The sequence below is a fragment of the Polyodon spathula genome, chromosome 15, assembly GCF_017654505.1.
Source record: "Polyodon spathula isolate WHYD16114869_AA chromosome 15, ASM1765450v1, whole genome shotgun sequence".
Lineage (NCBI taxonomy): Eukaryota > Metazoa > Chordata > Actinopteri > Acipenseriformes > Polyodontidae > Polyodon > Polyodon spathula.
The window spans coordinates 741,508-762,821 of NC_054548.1; the positions used below are offsets into that span (position 1 = coordinate 741,508).

At 37.6% G+C, this 21,314-nt stretch overlaps 2 protein-coding genes across 4 annotated transcripts in view; both read right to left on the reverse strand.

Annotated features, from left to right (window-relative positions):
- Positions 1-707: 707 nt before the first annotated feature.
- Positions 708-9,759, reverse strand: LOC121328125 (ADP-ribosylation factor-like protein 6). 3 transcript variants are annotated; one of them, XM_041272629.1, is made up of 8 exons: positions 9,478-9,759; positions 8,125-8,269; positions 7,546-7,607; positions 6,107-6,175; positions 5,470-5,564; positions 5,234-5,363; positions 4,650-4,705; positions 708-3,849 (listed from the first exon to the last, which is right to left on the reverse strand). In XM_041272629.1, exons 2-8 carry the CDS (start codon positions 8,245-8,247, stop codon positions 3,752-3,754), a joined length of 633 nt encoding a protein of 210 aa, XP_041128563.1. In that variant the 5' UTR covers positions 8,248-8,269; positions 9,478-9,759; the 3' UTR covers positions 708-3,751. The 3 variants fall into 3 exon arrangements, with proteins under 3 accessions (XP_041128563.1, XP_041128562.1, XP_041128564.1); XM_041272628.1 differs by having other exon boundaries at positions 9,473-9,759; XM_041272630.1 differs by having other exon boundaries at positions 708-1,376; positions 9,473-9,758.
- Positions 9,760-14,999: 5,240 nt separating this feature from the next.
- LOC121327583 (ephrin type-A receptor 6-like) overlaps positions 15,000-21,314 on the reverse strand; it is a 74,382-nt gene continuing 68,067 nt past the window's right edge. Inside the window, exons 12-14 of the mRNA XM_041271687.1 lie at positions 17,894-18,087; positions 17,224-17,373; positions 15,000-16,980 (exon numbers count right to left, since the gene is read on the reverse strand). Of these exons, the coding sequence (XP_041127621.1) occupies positions 16,866-16,980; positions 17,224-17,373; positions 17,894-18,087 (459 nt within the window). The 3' untranslated portion in view covers positions 15,000-16,865. The remainder of the gene's footprint in view (positions 16,981-17,223; positions 17,374-17,893; positions 18,088-21,314) is intronic.

Sequence of the window (21,314 nt, forward strand, 5' to 3'; positions counted from 1 at the left end):
AGTTCTCAATATAAGAACAGTAAAAATAAAAGTACATCATTATCTAAAATAAACAGAATCAAGACTCCATCAAGTCTCGCTCTACAGAAGTCACTTATACTCCATGTTTTCCCAAGGAAGAATATCACAAGTCTACCTGAGTGAAACAATTGTTTCTGATCCAACAGGATTCACCTGGCGCAGTCGTTCCAGAGAATTAGATAAAGAGCCATCTGTTGTTTAGTGTCATCATTTCCTTTTGAATTTTAATAGTAACTTTTTTTTAACGTTTACATTTAAGATTACTTATGAGTTCACTGATATTTCTGTCTGTTTGGCTTTAATAGGCAGAAAAAGTTCAACCAAAAAAAGACACCAAAAGAAAAAAGAGGACAAAAAAAGTTAAAAAAATGAAACAAATTTGTAATCGTTATGCACCATATACACATACATAATTTATTTTGCCCTACTGTAAAGTATTTTGCAAAATAGTGTCAGTAAAAATATGAATGGTAAAGTACAGTATTCTAGCAATCCTGTCACCGTCCAATTTACTGAGCAGCTTTAAAAGTGCACTAGGGTGACATATAAATTACAATACTCCATTATTAAGAACACAACTAAGAATGTAAATAACTTTATATAACTTTATATCTATATATATATATATATATATATATATATATATATATATATATATATATATATATATATATATATATACACACACACACACACACACATATTACATACATAATATTTAGTTAAAAGACACTCAAACTAGAAACAAACAGCACCTTTACATACGTATAGCCAATACATAGCAGTACTGCCTAAAATACACAATACAAAAAAAATAACAATATTGCAGTAGTGTAAGTATTTAATCTACATGTGTCATGGTCCAATACTTCCAAACAAATTTAGTTTTCTTAGACATATTAACAGTACAGCAGTGAACAGAGGTGAAGAGTTATTTGATGACATGGACACTGGATTTCTGTATGTTTTCCAGTTGACATAAGTGAAAGATGCTCTTACAGATCAGAAAACTATCAAGCTGGGAATAGCCTAATGATACCTGTTCAGAAAAGTAAGCAATAAATATCCCTGCTTCTCCATTCTAACTTAAAGAGCTTCTTTCTGCTGGCCACATCTCTAAAGAGAATATTGCAAATTAAAAAAAGTTAGATGGTATTATGAAGAAATGTTGTCAGATGTTATTTGTCTCTGCACACTGCAGGTGGCTTTGATCCTGGTTTCCATTTACTCACTAAGTATATGCTGCAATTTAAAAGTAAACAGATTGATATTAATGGGAGGTGGGCTTAGCTTCATCACATTCTTGTGTGGCATGCTCCTACTGGCCTTTCACGTCTTCATCATTCTGATCTGATCTGGTAATATAAAGAGATTGTCTTAGAAAAGGAAGGGGGTAGTCATATAAGATGTTTGTTGTGGCAGTCCCCCCGCCTTTTATGTACAGATCGTCCCAGTAACATACATTTCCACTAGGAGGCAATGATGCACATATAAACAGATTATTTTAACCAGGCAACAATTTAAAAGTATTATTATACTTATTTCTTCAGAATATGTACAATGAAAATGATTCAGAAAAGGTTTATATGCACTTTTGGAATATCCAAAACTGCTGTTGCTACTGATACAACCAGAAAAAAAAAATGAAAAAAGCAAGTTTCGGAATATAATGTACTATTTGATTAAATTGCTTTTTTAAACCAACATGTCCATGTGCCTGTATAGAACAATGTACACCTACTATTGCATGTTTCACTATTTCTTCATACAGCATGCTGGAAAAACCCAGAAAACAACAGAAAAAGAGCACACCTGTTGTTAAATTACTACAGAACTGGAACTATGTTCTGGAGACAAAAAGATTTATTGCGGAAGGCTTTTAGCTATATGACAGATCAACTCATAAACCTATTTATGGTACAGCTTAGACACAGGAATGGAAAATAATTGTGTAAAATGCTACCCTGACACTTGGATCTCTCTAATTGGCTCATTTGTCCTATTCACTGATGTTATTAACTTATTTTCTCTATCAAGACTAATGCAATTTATTTTTAAGTTTAAACATCATTGTCAGCAACTAGAATTGATACTGAGGGGGTGACAAATTGAAATGCAATGCTGTTTCTGTATTTGTATTATTTAGGCAGGTAATCAAACTACTGACCATGCCAATCAATTGGGGCACGCTGCACACGACCATGACTTTAAAGCCAATTAAACCAAATGCATACCCATCACCATGCACTATACTGTCATAAAGCTCTCCCGATTATGAATTAACTGCCACTCATCCCTGCTTCCTTTTGTCAACAGAGCCTGAAGATCTCACAACTGATTACATATTTATGAAACCATGCCAAAGCCTGGTTGGTCATTCAATATAAATGTTTTCCATCCCTGTTTTGCTTTGGGAGAAAATACTAACAATATGGGTTGCTATGGGATTATGGATCAGAAGAAGCAGGTATGTTTGCTAGCTTGCTGTGGGAGAGATAGGGCTCATAATGTGTAAAAACAGAAGATGGTTGTTAAAGGACCCATACTTACTGTGCAATCTGGTCTAAAAGGAGCAAACAATTCAATACAATGAAAAAAAGAAGAAAATTAATGAAGAATGAGATGTAGGGAGCATAGTTGTGGGGGTACATATTCAAAGCACTTACTCCAGTCTTTAACACCTAGTTTTTTGAAAGGACAACAATCCATGTCATTTTTACAAAAGAAGAGATGGACAACGTAAGCAGCACTGAATAGTATTTACCTGTTTGGTTCTCGCTTTTTAAACATTGGTTAGAGTAAACATTTTGAAAAAATGCCCCTTAGAGCCAGTTTACACTTGGCAATTATTGCTAGCAATACTAGCCGGCAATAATTGCCAGCACTCAAATTGTTACTGAATTGCCGAGTGTAATATAGATAGCAACATTGCTTGCAACGTTACTGAGTCAGACAGGCTCTGACTCGGGAGCAATATTGCTGGCAATTTCTTGACTTGTGACGTCATTTCAACATGTCAACAGCCAATGATAAGTGGAGCATTGAAGAACTGGCGATATTGACTGACTTTTTTTAAACAAACGATTGTTTTTGAGACAAAGATGCACAATATTTGTAAAGATGCACAATATTTCAAAAGAACGAAGAAGGATGTGCTGTATTTTGAAGTTGACATCAAATTGAACATGTTTGTAAAACATCCTGGTTGTATATAATTGTGGTGTTTTCATACATAATCATAATTATAATTCCGTATAACTTAAATTATGTAGTACATATTTATTTAAGGAGGTTATTGCGACAAACATTTTGTCTATAACTATGTTTGCTATAATCAACAGATAATGGGAAAACAAATTACAATATAATACAATTCTGTATGTACTGATTAACAGGGAGTTGTAAAAGTACAACACAGGCCAATTCACACTGGACGCAAGATGCAGTTAATGTACAGTGCTGCACAACATCTGGAGCGAAATAGGTGAGTTGTGGGAACACATGCTGTGCCAAGCATACGCTAAAGAAATGTAAAGTAAGAACCCAAAAATCAAAGAAATGAATGAATATTACAGGTAAATGTGCAAAAATGAAAGAACATAAACATTTATTTGCTACGGATTTTTATTAAATGACAACAAAATACTTAAACTTCTACTACTACTATGCCAGACTGTAACCGTTCTTCCTCCTACTGAAGAGCTTCCTGCTGCAGTTCTGGCTGCATTTTTCACCCACCCTTCTCATTTTTGGGCACCCTGTTTGTGGCTCCACCAAGACGAGAGACCACCTGGTGAACCTGCTCCTGACTCTTGCTAGACTGGCCATCTACAAGACCAGGAAGCATAAGATCACTGGGGAGGGTCTCTGACTGCAGAGCCATGTTCAGGGCCCCGGTCCTGTCACAGGTTTCATTAGAGCATGCTGGTGACATGACAGCCTTTGTTGACCAGTGGGCTCTGGGTGACGTGCTCTGTACCACCCTTTGTTTTGACAATTTAATTTACAGACCTTCTACCTGGATTTGTCTTTTAATTAGTTAAGGTTTGTCCTTGTTAGCACCCTCAAGGGTGCTAAGTAGAATTTTTTCCAGCTGTCATTTGATAGCTGTTTCAGTCCCATTTATACAGGCCTTAAATAGGACTACTACTACGACTACTACTACTACGAAACCATAACCATGCAAGAATTCTTTTTAGTTTGAGTAATGCAAAATGTTAAGCTGATTCAGGTCACTGCGTACCGTATAAATTGATCTTGTTGTAAACAAAATTACTTTTGTTAGCAATAATTACCAAGTTTAAACCACCTTCAAGAGTTCTTTGACAACAACTATGCACACACCAAATTAATGTCAACATAATTGGGTGCCTGAAGGAAATGTAGACCTAGTTCATGATATCAAAAGCCACAACAACAACAAAAAAAAACTATTTGACATGTTCTACATGTATTACAATTGCTGTGGCTTGGGCCTACATCAAATGTTTTCAAATGCGACGGTTTCTAAGGTGAAATAAAAAAATAAATACTGTTTTTGGAAAGTATCATTATTAAGTTTCTTAATAATCATGGAACACAGTTGCTTATTGTGTTTGTTTAAGGACACTGCCATTGAAATGTCTTACCTTGAAGCCAGTCTACACCTTCTTGCAGACCTTCCCCTTTTACAGCATCACTGGCACTGAAACAAACAAGAGGAATTATAAAACATATATGAAAATAGAGTACATTCTAACTGATGCTATGATTCTATAGGCATATTTTCAAAGGTTTTTACTCCAGTCTAATTAACTCCTATATTCTAATAAAGAATGGAGGAAATGCTTTGAAAATATGTCTATCTATTAACTTCAATTACAGACTTCAACCTAAAAGTACAATTCAACAAGCTTGTGAGCTACAAATATTAATGTTTTGAAGTGCAATTTCCATTGCTCTGAAATGCACTTAATTTAGACATTACTACGATTTGGTTGTAAGTTGCAAACAGCTTTATTGCTCACTGGTCACCATTTTGTAAGAAGTGCAGGAATAAAACCACAAAGTAACAATAAACTACATGGTACAATTTGAGCTTCTTCCTACAACTACATTCCATTACTTTAAGACACATATTCCATTCATTTTGTCCAGACTCAGTTGGGGATTTCATGGTCAGGGAAACTGGGGGAAAAAAGCAGACAAACTAAATGAACAGGCTTCTGTTTACCAGATATGCCAGGGTTTATCTTTGATGTTCTCAAGACATAGCAATTGAGAAACCTTCACCGAAGACAAAGCATCTCTGAGGTCCATCTTGTTTGCAAAGAACAAAATAGGCATCCGTCTGTGTTTAATATCTAAAACAAATACACACAAAAAAAGTTTCAGAACAGTTTTTAAACAGAATCAGGTATCACTTTAGCACAGGAAAAAGTAAAATACCAAACCAAAAAACTACTTTACCTGGATGATTTAGGAGGGTATCAAGTTCTTCTTTGGCAACAACCATTCTTAACGTGTCACTGCTGTCAATAACAAATATGACAGCCTGGCCTTCCCTGTGCAGAGGAAACAGAAGAGAACATAATACCATTTCCCAAGCTACCAAAGCCTTGTGATAACAGTTAAATATATGATTAATTAATTTTACAAAATAACACATTTGTAGAATAGCAACTATTTTACAAATGTCATAATTAGTTCATGAAGCACTGCAGATACAAGAAAATAACAGAATGACTTGGAATTCCCCCATATATTCAAAGACAGGTTACACAATAAGAGGTGATACAACACATTAGAGCATGGCTATTTTGCTTTCTATACTACACTCATTTTAGAGAGCAAATGTAAACATGGTCTTGCATGTGAAGAGGTCTAGAACCTCCAGTCCCAGTATTAACTTAAATGGATACAGGAATTGAGAAGGATACTCTGTAATTGCATTTGAACTAACCCTTATAATGTACAACAGCGACATCACAGGGTTATACAGTGTAATTTAAAGTATAATTCCTTTTTTTAATTTTATTTTAGCATTTAATGGTGTACACAAATGCTACTCTGTTCTGACGAAATTGTCATGTAATGTAAAACTTACTTATAATAATGCTCCCAGAGGTTTCTGTATCTTCCCTGACCAGACATATCAAACACTGTGAATGATAAGCTGGGGAGAAAAATAATTATATGATTAGATTTCTACACAATGAATGCATTGATTAAAATAAGCAAGCAAAACTAGAATGGCATACTCAGGAAGACACAGTCAAGGTCACATTTAAACAGTTCAAGCTGATCTAATCAATTATTGCACCACTACTCTTAGGCAACGTACATACACACCAGTATTTACAAACGGCACTCTCTGCAGTTGTTTGCTGTACACACACACACCTTTCATTACTGAAGTGAGTGCACTCCCTGTTTAAACAAACCACTGAACTCGGGCCATAATTACATGCCGATCGTGAGGTTCTGTGTGACAACATGGAGGCTGTGTTTCTGTATACGCTTTTGGAAGAAGGTACTGTACTTTATCAATCAAGAGCTCATCAAGCACAGCAATGCTCTTTTCTGCAAAACCAGCAGAGACGCCGTTGTGCTTTTTCTGCACTGCTAAATACCATAGTGATGATCTGCAGTACCATGACAGTAGATCAAAACATTTGGGCGATCTTCCGACCAGAAGGCTGGTGGGGAATGACTTGAGTGGTTTCCAGATGACTGTACGCATGTCTAAGGAGTCGTATACACGTCTTTGTCATTTACTGAGATATTTCCTGGAGTGCCAATACACACAGATGAGACGGTCGGTATCGCTGGAAAAACGAGTTGTGGTCACAGTGTGGCGTTTGGGGATACGAACTGTCCCATGTTGTTTTACTTCTGTTACAAAACCAATTTTTATTTTTTCTTACAACAAAATATCAGTATAACTCAATCAATAACTGCAGTTTGATTAAATAAAAAAAAAAGTGCATTATATGTAGGCACTATTTACCATTGTTACGAATTTACTGTTCATCAATATTACAAAATTAACTTGGCTCACCAGGCACCTATATACACACATACACACACATTTTAGCCATATTTATCACACGGAAATGTCTGATATGACATCATTAGTTGCGCAGAAATCCACTGAGCACCCACTGCGGTTGTGTTAGTGTGGTTGTAATACACACACAGTTAGTGTGCATTAACTAACTGAACTGAATTAATAACCACACTCGATACTCGCTCTGAACAGGATTAACTAGTGCAGTTCTCGCTGCCCTTTGTAACCAAACTGTGTGTGTATACAAACCGTATGAAGAACAATGAAGATCTTACAACTGCATTTAGCCTGTGTATGTACGTAGCCTAAGAGAACTGTTGAAATCAAGATTCTACAAAGTCTATTCTCATGTATAAAAACTTTATATAAAATACAATTTATATACAAAATGTATTTGTATTTTTTGTTCTAAACTCCAGCAGACTGTTTTCCACTGTTTATGACTGCTCAAAATGTGTACTTTTTAAAAATGTTACCTGGAAGTCTTAAACTTCTCAATACTGAAGCCAATGGTTGGAACTATGTCTTGTGTTTGAGCCTGTAAACAAATAAAGAACCATATTACACAGCTGATATGAATTCAGTTTTCAGCGTGCTGGTTGTGTCACCTTGGATAGACAATCTTTTTTTTTTTTTTATTAGCCTAAGTTACAGTACTCCAACTATATAGTTTTGTACTTAAATTACTGGTTCAATTAAGGTTCATTCTTATGACAAATATATAATAGAATCACAGAATACAGTTGTGTACTGCATGTGACCTTCAGCTTATGGTGTCTCTCTTAATGATCTTACGGTGTCTCAATTCTTGATTAAACTTTTAAACTTTGTTGTAACACAGACATCTTTCCACTGTATGTTATATTTAGTTATATTAATAGTCAGTAAGTCACCCTTAGGGGAGAAACATCAGTGTGATGAATACAGCAGGTGGCTTTATTTGGCTACATTTTAAATCATTAAACTAGTTACATAAGAAATAAAAAATAAATCAACAAAAGATATTCAAAACATTACACAACAATACACTACCAAATGTGAAGGTGAATACTTACATTTGAAGGTTTTAATTTATTAATGATGGTAGTTTTGCCACTGTTGTCCAGACCAAGGCACAGCACATGAACCTCTTTCTTCTTTATGCCCAGCCACCCAGCAAGCTTGTCAAAAAGCCCCATAGCTTTCTGCTCAGTAGCTCACCTATTAAAACATTGAGCATGTTTTTATTTATTTATCACATAGATGAAAGATGGCACCTGTAAGCGACAAAGGCAAAGCATAACCCTGTTAGATAGTAGGTGCACAGCAATACCCTGGCTAAGTGGATTAAACTGCTGTAAATGGAGAGCATCCTGACACAAAAACAGATTTGCCACTTAAGACAAGCACTCTCTGTATCCAGGGATTTCAACCCAGGAAAAAATAAATAAATAAATAAATAAACAGGGTGACAAGGGGTACCAAGGGAAGCCCGTTTTCAGTTAGGCGGAGGCCAAATAGGTTCTTGTAATTGGATCTGGACACGCAGTTGAGTTGTCATGGCGCTAGTAACATTGATGTTGATTGGAGTTCAGTAAACCACCCCTGTAGGAAAACAGGCTGTGGTGGTATTATGACCTGCCACTTATCATTAAAACTAACCCCAATGTATGTCACACACACACAAAAAAAAAACAGTTTGCCTTTCTTTTACAGTTTTTAGCTGTCGCCTGTTAAGTAACTTAAGTGATTATTTTTAATTCATTTTTGCTCTTTTTAACATTGAAATCAAATTGAACTGGTTGCAGTTCTGTCTTTGCCTTGGATATGTATTCAAACAGTACATACAGTACGTAATAGGTACCGAACTTGTTGGACAAAACATATATATATATATATATATATATATATATATATATATATACATACAGTATATATATAACTGTGTTGGTATTGACAGCTACGTACCATGCTCATGTAACAATATATGAGTGGTCTAATGAAGCTGCAGTATCTGCCTACATATGAAGGTGATGAAACGCGTTCCTTCGTTTTGTCAACGCTTTAATTGAATTGTCAACTGATAACAACTTTTCATCAGAACACAATGTTCTATTTGTTAGTTCTCACCTAAATGCAGAAGCCATAGTTTGCTATATTAACTGGGTCTTGCATATTAACTCGGTTATGTCTGTCTTGAGGCAAACACGCAGCGTCTGTCTGGAAAATTCACATTGTATTACAGCATATTGCTAATGCGAAGCTTCGTATTTACTTCTTCTTATTATTATTATTATTTGTTTTTATTATTATTTCTGACAGCATCTGTAACAATTGTATGAACAAAGGTTTGGCTTCTCTGAGTAATTACACTAATGCTGTCGTTTAGTTTTGTTTGTAATAACGACCGTTAAACTTACTTACCTTACCCTGGCCTTCAAGATTTCAGCTGCTCTGGAGCCTCGTTATTTCTTGCTTCACACAATCCGAACTTTGCTGTTGTTTATCACCCGGCTTTGTAGACTAATCTCTCCACACAAGCCCGTGAACTATACCAGTCAATCTGCTGTATGATGTCACACATGTAAACCTTTCTTTGTGTTAACGGTATCTTTCAATCTTCATAAAAACACGAACATAAATAGTGCCGCCGCTACACAAGCCTGCAAATGTAATTTCAGTCTGTTACTAAGGTGAGCAGAGCAAAGATCCGCGCTCCAGCGACACCCTCTGGCAAACAAAAAAATGAAGGGATGTTTTGAACAAGATAATGTTAGGGTGTTATTAATAAATGATGTGTAACAATAGGAGGCAGCCACATGATTACTTTTTTTATATAGATATATTTTGAGTTGACTTGGCATCTTTGATACACACACATACACACACACACACACACACACACACACACAGACACAGACACAGACACACACAGTCAGCACTCACACATACACACACACACAGTCAGCACTCACATACACAAATGTAACTTCAGATATCCCACATATCTGTCTGAACGGGCTGTCACAAATTATCTTTTGTAATGCCAACTGAATGAGTCAACTCTTATCACAATGCGCAAGGTGACAAATGTGATTTGGATAAGAGGGCTGATATGCACTCAGTGGGCCATTTATCTCTGTATCCTACAAAAGGGCGGTTTTACACTTGGCAATTACAGCTAGCAACAATTGCTAGTAAGCAAAATGTTGTTGAATTCTCACCCCTGTGAATTGTAGGCTAGGGGGTGAGAATTAAGCATGGAGTAAAATTCACAGGGGTGAAGAGCCCGGGGTGAGCATTAGGCTACGTGTCATTCAAGGCACTAACACCCAGAGAAAAGTGGCGTGTAGAAAAGGGTGATTTTTAATGGATTATTTATTTTTAATTTTTAAAAATAAATTAAGTAAAGGTTGTCTAAAAACCAATAAGTAAATGTAATATTCTGAACTTGCATTACAATTCAAAACAACTATAGTTAGCTAGTTAAGATTTATTTACGCCTTTTTTGTGGTTTCTGTACATTGGTTTGTAATTGAGGTTTTTTTCGAGTTATGTTTGATAAAGACATTGTAATGTTATTGCTAATTTTATGTGGAGAAGAAATTAATAATTTAACTAAACTATTATTTTATATTTAGCATTTGTGTTATCAGTTTGAAATTCAACTTCATTATATGCAAAATGAATCCATATATTTAGTGTATTACCTAAATACCCAATATAAATGTATTGATGTGTCAGTGCCATGTTGATATTCCTTGAAATTGCAAGCTATTTTGCCAGCAGTAAATTGACAACTGTAGATTAGAAAAATTGCTGGCAATTAATTGGCATGTGTAAAAGCTCCTTCATACCAGGCTTACCATTACTGGTGTTTCACAAGGACCAGATATGAAGTAACAAGTCCATTGACAATTCTGGAGAACAGACTTGACACTTGTATGTATGCATTAAAAATGTAAAAATGTAAAAATGTAAAAATGTTGATGATTCTAGATACTGTGCTCTTCACAGCAAATGAAAACCAGAAACACTGTAGACACATTTTACTTCTCTCTCTCTTCACTTTGTAATTGGGACAAATAAGGAAGAGTTTACAATGCCAGGTTTCTGCCATCTCTAATTTGGCAAGAACTGGTAATTATAGCATTGTACTGTAACAGATTAACTACTGTTAAATCTGACAAGTACACACTGATTAAACATGATGACTACCGAAGATTAAGCGACAGTACTGCACTGCCACATCAACAAATGCAGTATTGCAGTATTAATCTCGAGCAGGTATGATAAACCTGATTATTAGCCCTTGCTGGTTACTGGTTAATCAATGTATGCAGTGTTTATACAAGGTGGGTCCTTGAAATTGTATGCTTGTTTCCAGAGAAACCTGGAGCAAGATTGAGATCACTATATAGTGCAATGTAATAGTTGAGATCCCATTGATTTGATAATCAGCACTCCTTCTATATAGTGCAATGTAATAGTTGAGATCCCATTGATTTGATAATCAGCACTCTTTCTATATAGTGCAATGTAATAGTTGAGATCCCATTGATTTGATAATCAGCACTATTTCTATATAGTGCAATGTAATAGTTGAGATCCCATTGATTTGATAATCAGCACTCTTTCTATATAGTGCAATGTAATAGTTGAGATCCCATTGATTTGATAATCAGCACTATTTCTATATAGTGCAATGTAATAGTTGAGATCCCATTGATTTGATAATCAGCACTCTTTCTATATAGCGCAATGTAATAGTTGAGATCCCATTGATTTGATAATCAGCACTCTTTCTATATAGTGCAATGTAATAGTTGAGATCCCATTGATTTGATAATCAGCACTCTTTCTATATAGTGCAATGTAATAGTTGAGATCCCATTGATTTGATAATCAGCACACTTTCTATATAGTGATAATCAATGTTATAGTTGAGATCCCATTGATTTGATAATCAGCACTTTCTTTCTGAGATCCCATGATTTGATAATCAGCACACTTTCTATATAGTGCAATGTAATAGTTGAGATCCCATTGATTTGATAATCAGCACTCTTTCTATATAGTGCAATGTAATAGTTGAGATCCCATTGATTTGATAATCAGCACACTTTCTATATAGTGCAATGTAATAGTTGAGATCCCATTGATTTGATAATCAGCACTCTTTCTATATAGTGCAATGTAATAGTTGAGATCCCATTGATTTGATAATCAGCACTATTTCTATATAGCGCAATGTAATAGTTGAGATCCCATTGATTTGATAATCAGCACACTTTCTATATAGTGCAATGTAATAGTTGAGATCCCATTGATTTGATAATCAGCACTCTTTCTATATAGTGCACTGTAATAGTTGAGATCCCATTGATTTGATAATCAGCACTCTTTCTATATAGCGCAATGTAATAGTTGAGATCCCATTGATTTGATAATCAGCACACTTTCTATATAGTGCAATGTAATAGTTGAGATCCCATTGATTTGATAATCAGCACTCTTTCTATATAGTGCACTGTAATAGTTGAGATCCCATTGATTTGATAATCAGCACTCTTTCTCTGGATGAGGATCAGCATCAGCTTAAGAGCAAGAGAGCGACTGGTCTTCTCAGAATGGTAAGTAACCAGTACAACTGTCTGGCACCCATCCTGGTGGCTTTCCAGTTATCATTATTGCTTCAGAACAGGTAGTGCAAGACAGTCTAAGCATGGCTTGCAAACAGAGATGTCTTTAACCTAGTGTATTACCAAATATCATCATGTTGCAAAATGGAAATACGTGCTTGCTGCAACATTCTTTCAAAACTGCACATCTGAGCTCTATAATGAATGGATGTGTGTGGTACAGAAAATTCGTGGCACTTTTTTGATAGCTACAATTACTTTAAGGATCACCCTGACATTAAAAAATATTGAAACATTCTCTTTTGAAAACAAAAATACTTTTTTGAGACAAAAAAGTGAAATAGTTCAATGAAAATGTTAAATGTAGTTATTACCGTTGTGGTGTTGGGAAATTAACAGATAGTGAATGAAGTGGTAAGGAAATAAAAATGTTTCTGAAACCTCAGAATGCAAGGACTCAGTAGAAGCTTTATTCACAGGCTCTACCTTGCTGTATATTAACCCAGATTAGACAGCACCACTGCCTTATGAAAATATGAAATAGATCGACTTTAAGCTACTAAACAAACAAAACAATATTACACTACAATGGCAACTGCGCAGCAGTATTTATATTTTTATAAAGTACTGGTGTACTGTACAATAGCGATGATTTATTTTTAAATGAACTGGAGGTAAACATTCCAATTCGTTAGGCCTCGTCATTTATTACAATTCAGAATGCTTACCTCCTCTGTTGGAGCTGAGAGGCTGTCTGTGTGAAGCCTGGGGAAAAGTGTACAGCATGTGAAGAGACCTGTGTGGCCAGAGTGGAAAGAAAGGTACTGTCAATATTGTCTACTATGTCTTTGGTAACTGATAAACACCTTAGAGATTGTAAAAAAAAGTTAGTTAGAACTCCAATGGGAACTAGGTTTTCGTTTTATTATTTTGTTTTGTGTAAATAATAAAATTGCAAGAAAGTGCTAAACCTGCAGTTCTTATGTCGGGGTCAACTGTTTTAAGGGTGCAAACCAACCTTGGCCGGGGGTGGCTATATCACATTTGGATCTGGTTCTGGCGCCGGTAACTCCAGTTCCAGTGCAGGCAACTCTGGTTCTGGCACAGGCAACTCTGGTTCTGGTGCAAGCAACTGTTTCCAGCACCAGCAACTCTTGTTCCAACACAGACAACTCCGGCAGCAGCAATTCTGACTCTGGCAATAGCAACTCCAGCAGCAGCAATTCTGACTCTGGCAATAGCAACTCCAGCAGCAGCAATTCTGACTCTGGCAATAGCAACTCCAGCAGCAGCAATTCTGACTCTGGCAATAGCAACTCCGGCAGCAGCAATTCTGACTCTGGCAATAGCAACTCCGGCAGCAGCAATTCTGACTCTGGCAATAGCAACTCCGGCAGCAGCAATTCTGACTCTGGCAATAGCAACTCCAGCAGCAGCAATTCTGACTCTGGCAATAGCAACTCCGGCAGCAGCAATTCTGGCTCTGGCAATAGCAACTCCGGCAGGAGCAATTCTGGCTCTGGCAATAGCAACTCCGGCAGGAGCAATTCTGGCTCTGGCAATAGCAACTCCAGCAGCAGCAATTCTGGCTCTGGCAATAGCAACTCCGGCAGCAGCAATTCTGGCTCTGGCAATAGCAACTCCGGCAGGAGCAATTCTGGCTCTGGCAATAGCAACTCCAGCAGATGCAGCAACTGTTGCTATCAATGGATATCCTTTTGTTTAAGGCCCTTAATATTCCACTTCCATTTATTTTTATTTTTATGGCAGTTCTGAGCTGGGTCAGTCAGAATGCCTTGCTTTAAAAATAAACATTAAACAGGCAGACTCCAACAGCAATGACAGTCCTACAAGCATTAAACCAGTAAACAACTGAATTCATGCAGTGTCCCCTACACTCGCATATACTGTCATACTCCACCTGGCAATTGTCTGGCAAATGAGACGAAAGGGCTGCAGCAATGAATGAGAATGTCTTGTCTGTTTCGCTATCTCTCTTTTTTTTTTTTTTTTTTGCCTAAAATAGACAGGGTTTACCTACCTTCTGAATGTTTTATCTGTTTTCCCAATAAGTCATTTTTTGTTGTTGTTATTATGAAAAATACATTTCTGGAGATCTTTTAATGGTAACCATTACAAGAATCTTTACACAACATCAGTGATAACATAACAGTTTTAATATGAAGCATGCAACATATTGCAACAATAGCAGACATGGTGCTCCAAATCACAGAAACCTTTGACAATGGACAAGACTCACCTGAAAACACTCAAACAATTGGCTTAGAACTAAGCATTGTGGGCTTCAGTAGCGGCTCATTCATGTCTCGTGCAGTCAGTGTATGCTTATTATGTGATTTTAACTTACAGTAGTACATGTTGTGGTTTATTTCACATGCCTGTTGTAATTCAGTTTAATTCCTGCAAATATCCTGAAGGGAAAGTACAATCCATGCTGGCTTGGACTCTTCCTATTATGGCTGGTTTACCTAAAGACTGTTACGGTAAATAAATACTCACGAGTCAGATGCTATAGGTAACCATCAGAACTAGAACTTTTATTTGCTAATAAATATCTTCATAAACAGGCGCATATATAGTCTGTAAGACCTGACAATGCCTCTTTGGAAATTATAGAAAAATAAAATACAAGAATTATAAGTAACTTGTACTTTGTACAAAAAATCTCATTACATTGCTCAGCAGTAACATTTGCTAAACACCAGTTCCTATGCATTCATTGTCTTTGCATACTGCCATGAGAGCAGAGCCAGTCTCAAGCTTTTACCTGGGAAGGCGCGCTGCACATGTAGCTGAACGCATCTTGAGAGAATTTTGTTATTAAGAGGTACACGAGTAGGTGCTGCATGGCAAATATATGGCATACTTTTTTTTTTTTTTTACTGATCCCCAGGCTCTTTATCTCTCTTTTTTCTCTTATGCCCCTATTTTATTTACTCCATTTTCCAGAATAGATTTCTCCATGAACCCTTTTTTCTTTTTTTGCATGGGTGCAATACACCCATTTCCCCTCCAGAGGGCTTATCCAACCCAAACATGGCAGTAAATGGCCCATTGCTAAGAATGAGTAAGAATGGGGGGCATTGGCCTTGCACCACACTGTGTTTTCTCATCATTTTCTGCAAGCAACTCACATTTTAACTTTATGACCTCACAATACATTATTTTCAAAGTTACTGCACAACAACCAGTTCACAGATATTGTACAACTCAAATTGCTTTCTAAATTACCCACTACAATGTGCTGTTCCAACACGACCCCTATAGCACAGGTAGTTAATATGAGAGGGGCTAAACTAAACTAGCTGTTTGGGATTAAAACACTTATTTTCCCCTGTGAAACTGCATTCTAGCTTACAACTCAAAACTGGAGTGCCTGGGATCAAAATTACTCTACTGTTAAATATGTCTATCTGAATCAAATAAAGATTGTTGAGCTTTTGCTTAAAAACAACTGCATATATTGCTGTGTTAAATAAAACAGTAATTAAAGAACTGACAAAAAAAAAAAAAAAACTAAAACATAATCAAAGTTGACTAGGGTTTTCACATAGAGGACTTCACACATATAAATAACAGGTTAAGATAATAATCTGTAAATGGATTATACACTTTAAAGTTGACAACATTCAGTAGTTCTTATTTAAATAGGCTGTTAACAGTTTCAAGTATCACCATACCAGTTATCCTGGGAAGCATTAAAAAACATAGAATAATACCCCATGACTCTTAATAAACTATAAAATAATTCTTATATTAAGGACAGTCTTTTGATTGCACATCTGATATTAGCAGCTACATGGTCACTAAACATGAAAAGTAAAATATAGATTACAGTATGTCCCCAAATATACCATACCATTCTAAATGTAGTAATACTGTTGTATTATTCGACCATACAACCGTGAAATATTACTTAAAGTGAAAAGCAATCATCAAGCCTCCATTAGTTGGACTGGATCTCCTTCCAGTCTTTGAAAACAGTCTTGATTATTGAGAGCATCTTTATTGGAAGTCAAAGGAAGCCACTTTGTGTACTTCATATCTGAAAAATGTTCTAGACACACAAGCTGTTGCAAGTCTTGCAGTTGGAAAAAAAAAAAGTCTTCCAATTGAAATTGCTGAGGCACAGGACATGGACTGTTGTCTGTTTTTCATACATGAAATCCATTCTCTTGTAAGTGCATCATCTGCAACCTCAACGTTTGTATACTGCTCACTATTCTTCTCTGGTGGCCAATTAGTGTGACTCCAATCCTCCTGACATCACTGGAAAAGGAAAAGAAAACACAAGAGGTTAGGACATCCGTGCTTACAAACGCACACGAGTTCTGGGAGTGCCCTAGCCTTCCGGAAGACAACAGGTCAAAATCCACTCGACAGAGTGAAGGAGGAAGGTGGATAGCGAGAGGACGAGAGGTTGAGAGAGCAGCATTGTTTTGATTTTAAAATGTTAAGAGCCACAGTGTGTTTGGAGTGCAGCAATGTGGCCTGGTGTTTAAATTCACTTACTCGATGCTCATCCGTGAAACACAGTCCAGTGTAGTGAAGCCTGAAGCCATGAAGTTGTTCTTGTACTGGCTCATCTTTATTGAGTCCAGCCAATCACCAATGGAGATAAACAAGGGGTATTCTGGGACATCTCCAGGGGATTCCGGAAAACTATATATAAAAAAAAAAAAAAAAAATATATATATATATATATATATATATATATATATATATATATATATATATATATATATATATATATATACACACACACACACACACACACACACACACACACACACATAAATATATATATATATATATATATATATATATATATATATATATTATATATATATATTATATATAATCATTCACATACATTCATAGAAACTATACAGGAACCACTTATTTCTCCTGGGCCTACCTCAGTGGTTTCAAATTCTGAATACAAACTGAAACACATCCCGGGTTTACTAAAGATGACTTTGTACTGTATTGAAAAATAATCTTTCAATTCAAATTCATCTCACCTATAACAGTTTGCCTTTCAAATCCTCAGTTAACTTATCAAATCTAACGGCACACCTGATGTTGCTATTTTTATTTTAGGAATGTATTTATTTTGTACAACGTTTCTGCACAGTACTACTGTATATCCTGTGATTGAGTGTTTGAAGTCAGGCCTAACCCTTGCACATCCTCCACCAGTGTCTGCAGGCTGCTGGGGTTGCGGATCAGCTTGTCCAGAAAGCTCACAAGCTCTGTGAAGGTGGGCCGGTGGCTCCTCTCCTTCTGCCAGCATTGCAACATGAGCTGGTGGAGGGTCATTGGGCACCCCATAGGGGCAGGAAGACGGTACCCTTCTTCAATTGAAAGAATCACCTGCAGAGACAATGAGAGAATACAAGGGCCCAGTTATAGCTGTAGGGTAGCTGTGAGGTAGCTGTGAGGTAACTGTGAGCTAGCTGTAGGGTAGCTATGAGGTAGCTGTGAGGTAGCTGTGAGATAGCTGTAGGGTAGCTGTGAGGTAGCTGTGAGATAGCTGTAGGGTAGCTGTGAGGTAGCTGTGAGGTAGCTGTGAGGTAGCTGTGAGGTAACTGTGAGGTAGCTGTTAGGTAGCTGTGAGATAGCTGTGAGGTAGCTGTGAGGTAGCTGTGAGATAGCTGTAGGGTAGCTGTGAGGTAGCTGTAAGGTAGCTGTGAGGTAACTGTGAGGTAGCTGTTAGGTAGTTGTGAGATAGCTGTAGGGTAGCTGTGAGGTAGCTGTGAGGTAGCTGTGAGATAGCTGTAGGGTAGCTGTGAGGTAGCTGTGAGATAACTGTAGGGTAGCTACGAGGTAGCTGTGAGGTAGCTGTGAGGTAGCTGTAGGGTAGCTGTGAGGTAGCTGTGAGGTAGCTGTGAGATAGCTGTAGGGTAGCTGTGAGGTAGCTGTGAGATAGCTGTAGGGTAGCTGTAGGGTAGCTGTGAGGTAGCTGTGAGATAGCTGTAGGGTAGCTGTGAGGTAGCTGTGAGGTAGCTGTAGGGTAGCTGTGAGGTAGCTGTGAGGTAGCTGTGAGATAGCTGTAGGGTAGCTGTGAGGTAGCTGTGAGGTAGCTGCTACGAGGTAGCTGTGAGGTAGCTGTGAGCTAGCTGTAGGGTAGCTGTGAGGTAGCTGTGAGGTAGCTGTGAGATAGCTGTAGGGTAGCTGTGAGGTAGCTGTGAGGTAGCTGTAGGGTAGCTGTGAGGTAGCTGTGAGGTAGCTGTGAGGTAGCTGTGAGGTAGCTGTGAGGTAGCTGTGAGATAGCTGTAGGGTAGCTGTGAGGTAGCTGTGAGGTAGCTGTAGGGTAGCTGTGAGGTAGCTGTAGGGTAGCTATGAGGTAGCTGTGAGGTAGCTGTAGGGTAGCTGTGAGAAATGTGGTTGTGTGATTTTTTTTTTACCTCCAAACCTTTTTGCAAATCATTTGAAGAAAACAGCAGTGTTATTGACGCTGTATACAAAGCAGAAAGGTACGGAAGGAGAAACAACAACACATGATGTGTGACATCATGTTTTCACACGAGATCACTACTCAGCTCAGTAAACAGGTGACAGCTTTATTTATAGAAATGTAAAGAAATAAATGCATGATTTGTTTTTACTCAGCATGAACATTGTACTGATAGAGTATGATGCAGGATCAGATGCGTCTCACTAGAGGTCACTAGCAGCACGTTGCATCGGTTTTAGCTTTCAATACCTGCCCGATGAAAACAAAATACCTTTGACCGCAGACTTCAGAATGAAAAAATGAAGCATCGATCCCCTTTTTTCACAAAGATCCCTGTTGTGCATGTATCCTCAAACAGCAAGACATTCTGGCAGGACCTCCCATGTAATTAGTGCGTGTGTGGAAGTGGCTTTCATCCATGACACATCTTAGAGGTCCTCCAGGTTTCCAGGACTGTTTCCCACGGAGCTGCTTGGGTATTCCAGCAGTCTGGTGTTAATTGAATGTGTTTTTGTCTCTGCTCTCTACAGCTGGGCCTTTTCTCTTAGGGACCTCCAGGTAGGGAAAAGGAATTAAGACAATACATCATGCTGTCAAGGCGCCTGAATGCAAACTGGCTGAAAACACTTCTGTTGTGCCCCGGAGCAATTTCAGTTAAGATTTTTTTTTCATTTTCTGTCCAGCTCCTCTCAGTCCTCTGACCCTTCCAAAGCTGAATACAACAAGCCTCCAAATACTTGTGCTTGTTAAAAGACTTTCTATCTACAGCCCTAGCCCTAGGGGTAATCACAGCATACACTTCCACCCAGCTGCCCAGCTAATGTGTCACAGCCCTGCTCTGAGCTGAATACACTTGACTTGGACTGGTTAAGTATAAAGGACATGTTCTTCTCATCAATGTGTCACAGCCCTGCTTCGAGTTCAATACACTTGACTTGGACTGGGTAAGTATAAAGGACATGTTCTTCTCCTCAAAGGTGCCAATTACTACCAGCAGTTCTTCTAATGTATTGAGATACATATCAATCAAAATAAAACTCCAGGAATATCATTCACAGCCCTCTAAAAAGTCAACAACAATTGCATTTATATTGTGCTTTGTCATTTGCTGAAACATATTTGATCTGACAGTGACTAAGGCTTGCTTGCAGTTGAGAACTGGAATATGTGCTAGGTCCTATTCACTGGACTAGGTACCTATTCGACATGCTTGTCTGCCATGCATGTTACTGTGTTTTTACTTTAATCTTAATGCCAAAATACTAGAGCAAAGGGTTGGGGTTATCTGTCTTTTAGAACAGCCTGCCAATGCAGTGTGCTGAGTAGTCTTAGAGAACTGCACCCAATCAAGTATATGAGCATAATATTTATTGGATATTATGCAAGCACTACACTGATCTTACTGCAACTGCTAACAAAGAATGTACTACTTGGTTACACTCAAGTAGTAATCTCTGTAGTAGTGATAAGCACCATGCTACTTATTAAGCTTGGTAAAGTACTACTGCTGAGAAGTCTTACTACTGCCAGGTTACAGTAGTCATACAGCAGCAGGTCGGCAGTACAGTGACACCTCTCAATATTGTTATGCTTGTACACCTTCATTTTGGTCACACATAGATTAAACAAAGCTGTAGGCTTTGTCTTGTTAGAACAGCAAAGAATGCATTTACAACATGCGGTTGATTTAACTAACCGGGGATTCTATTGCGTGGTTTTCACTGTAGTAACTTAGTAAGGGAATATAAACAGTACATGAGCTCTCACTCAAGACTTGAGGGCAGTGCCCGAGCTATTCGTGACTAGTGAGCTTAGCTCTGAATACTATACCAATTGCAATACTGCCAGGATGCTATTAGGATTACAGTGTTGATTCACCTCTCCTCACCTTTGTCTTGAGACTCATCCACACCTGGGCTTTATAGGATCCTCTGATTTAGAAGCAGGTAGTAGCTGCATTCAAACTTTAGGGGCAGCAGGAGAGGCATCTTGCTACTTAAAAGTTGACATCACACATTCCCCAAACATATTGGAGAAGTGAGAGGAGCTGGCATTGTTGTCCAAGTCTGTCTAAAGCAAGCAGCAGGAGGGCAGACCAACTACTGTGTGGAACAACAAGCACCAAAGGCGATGAAACGATTAA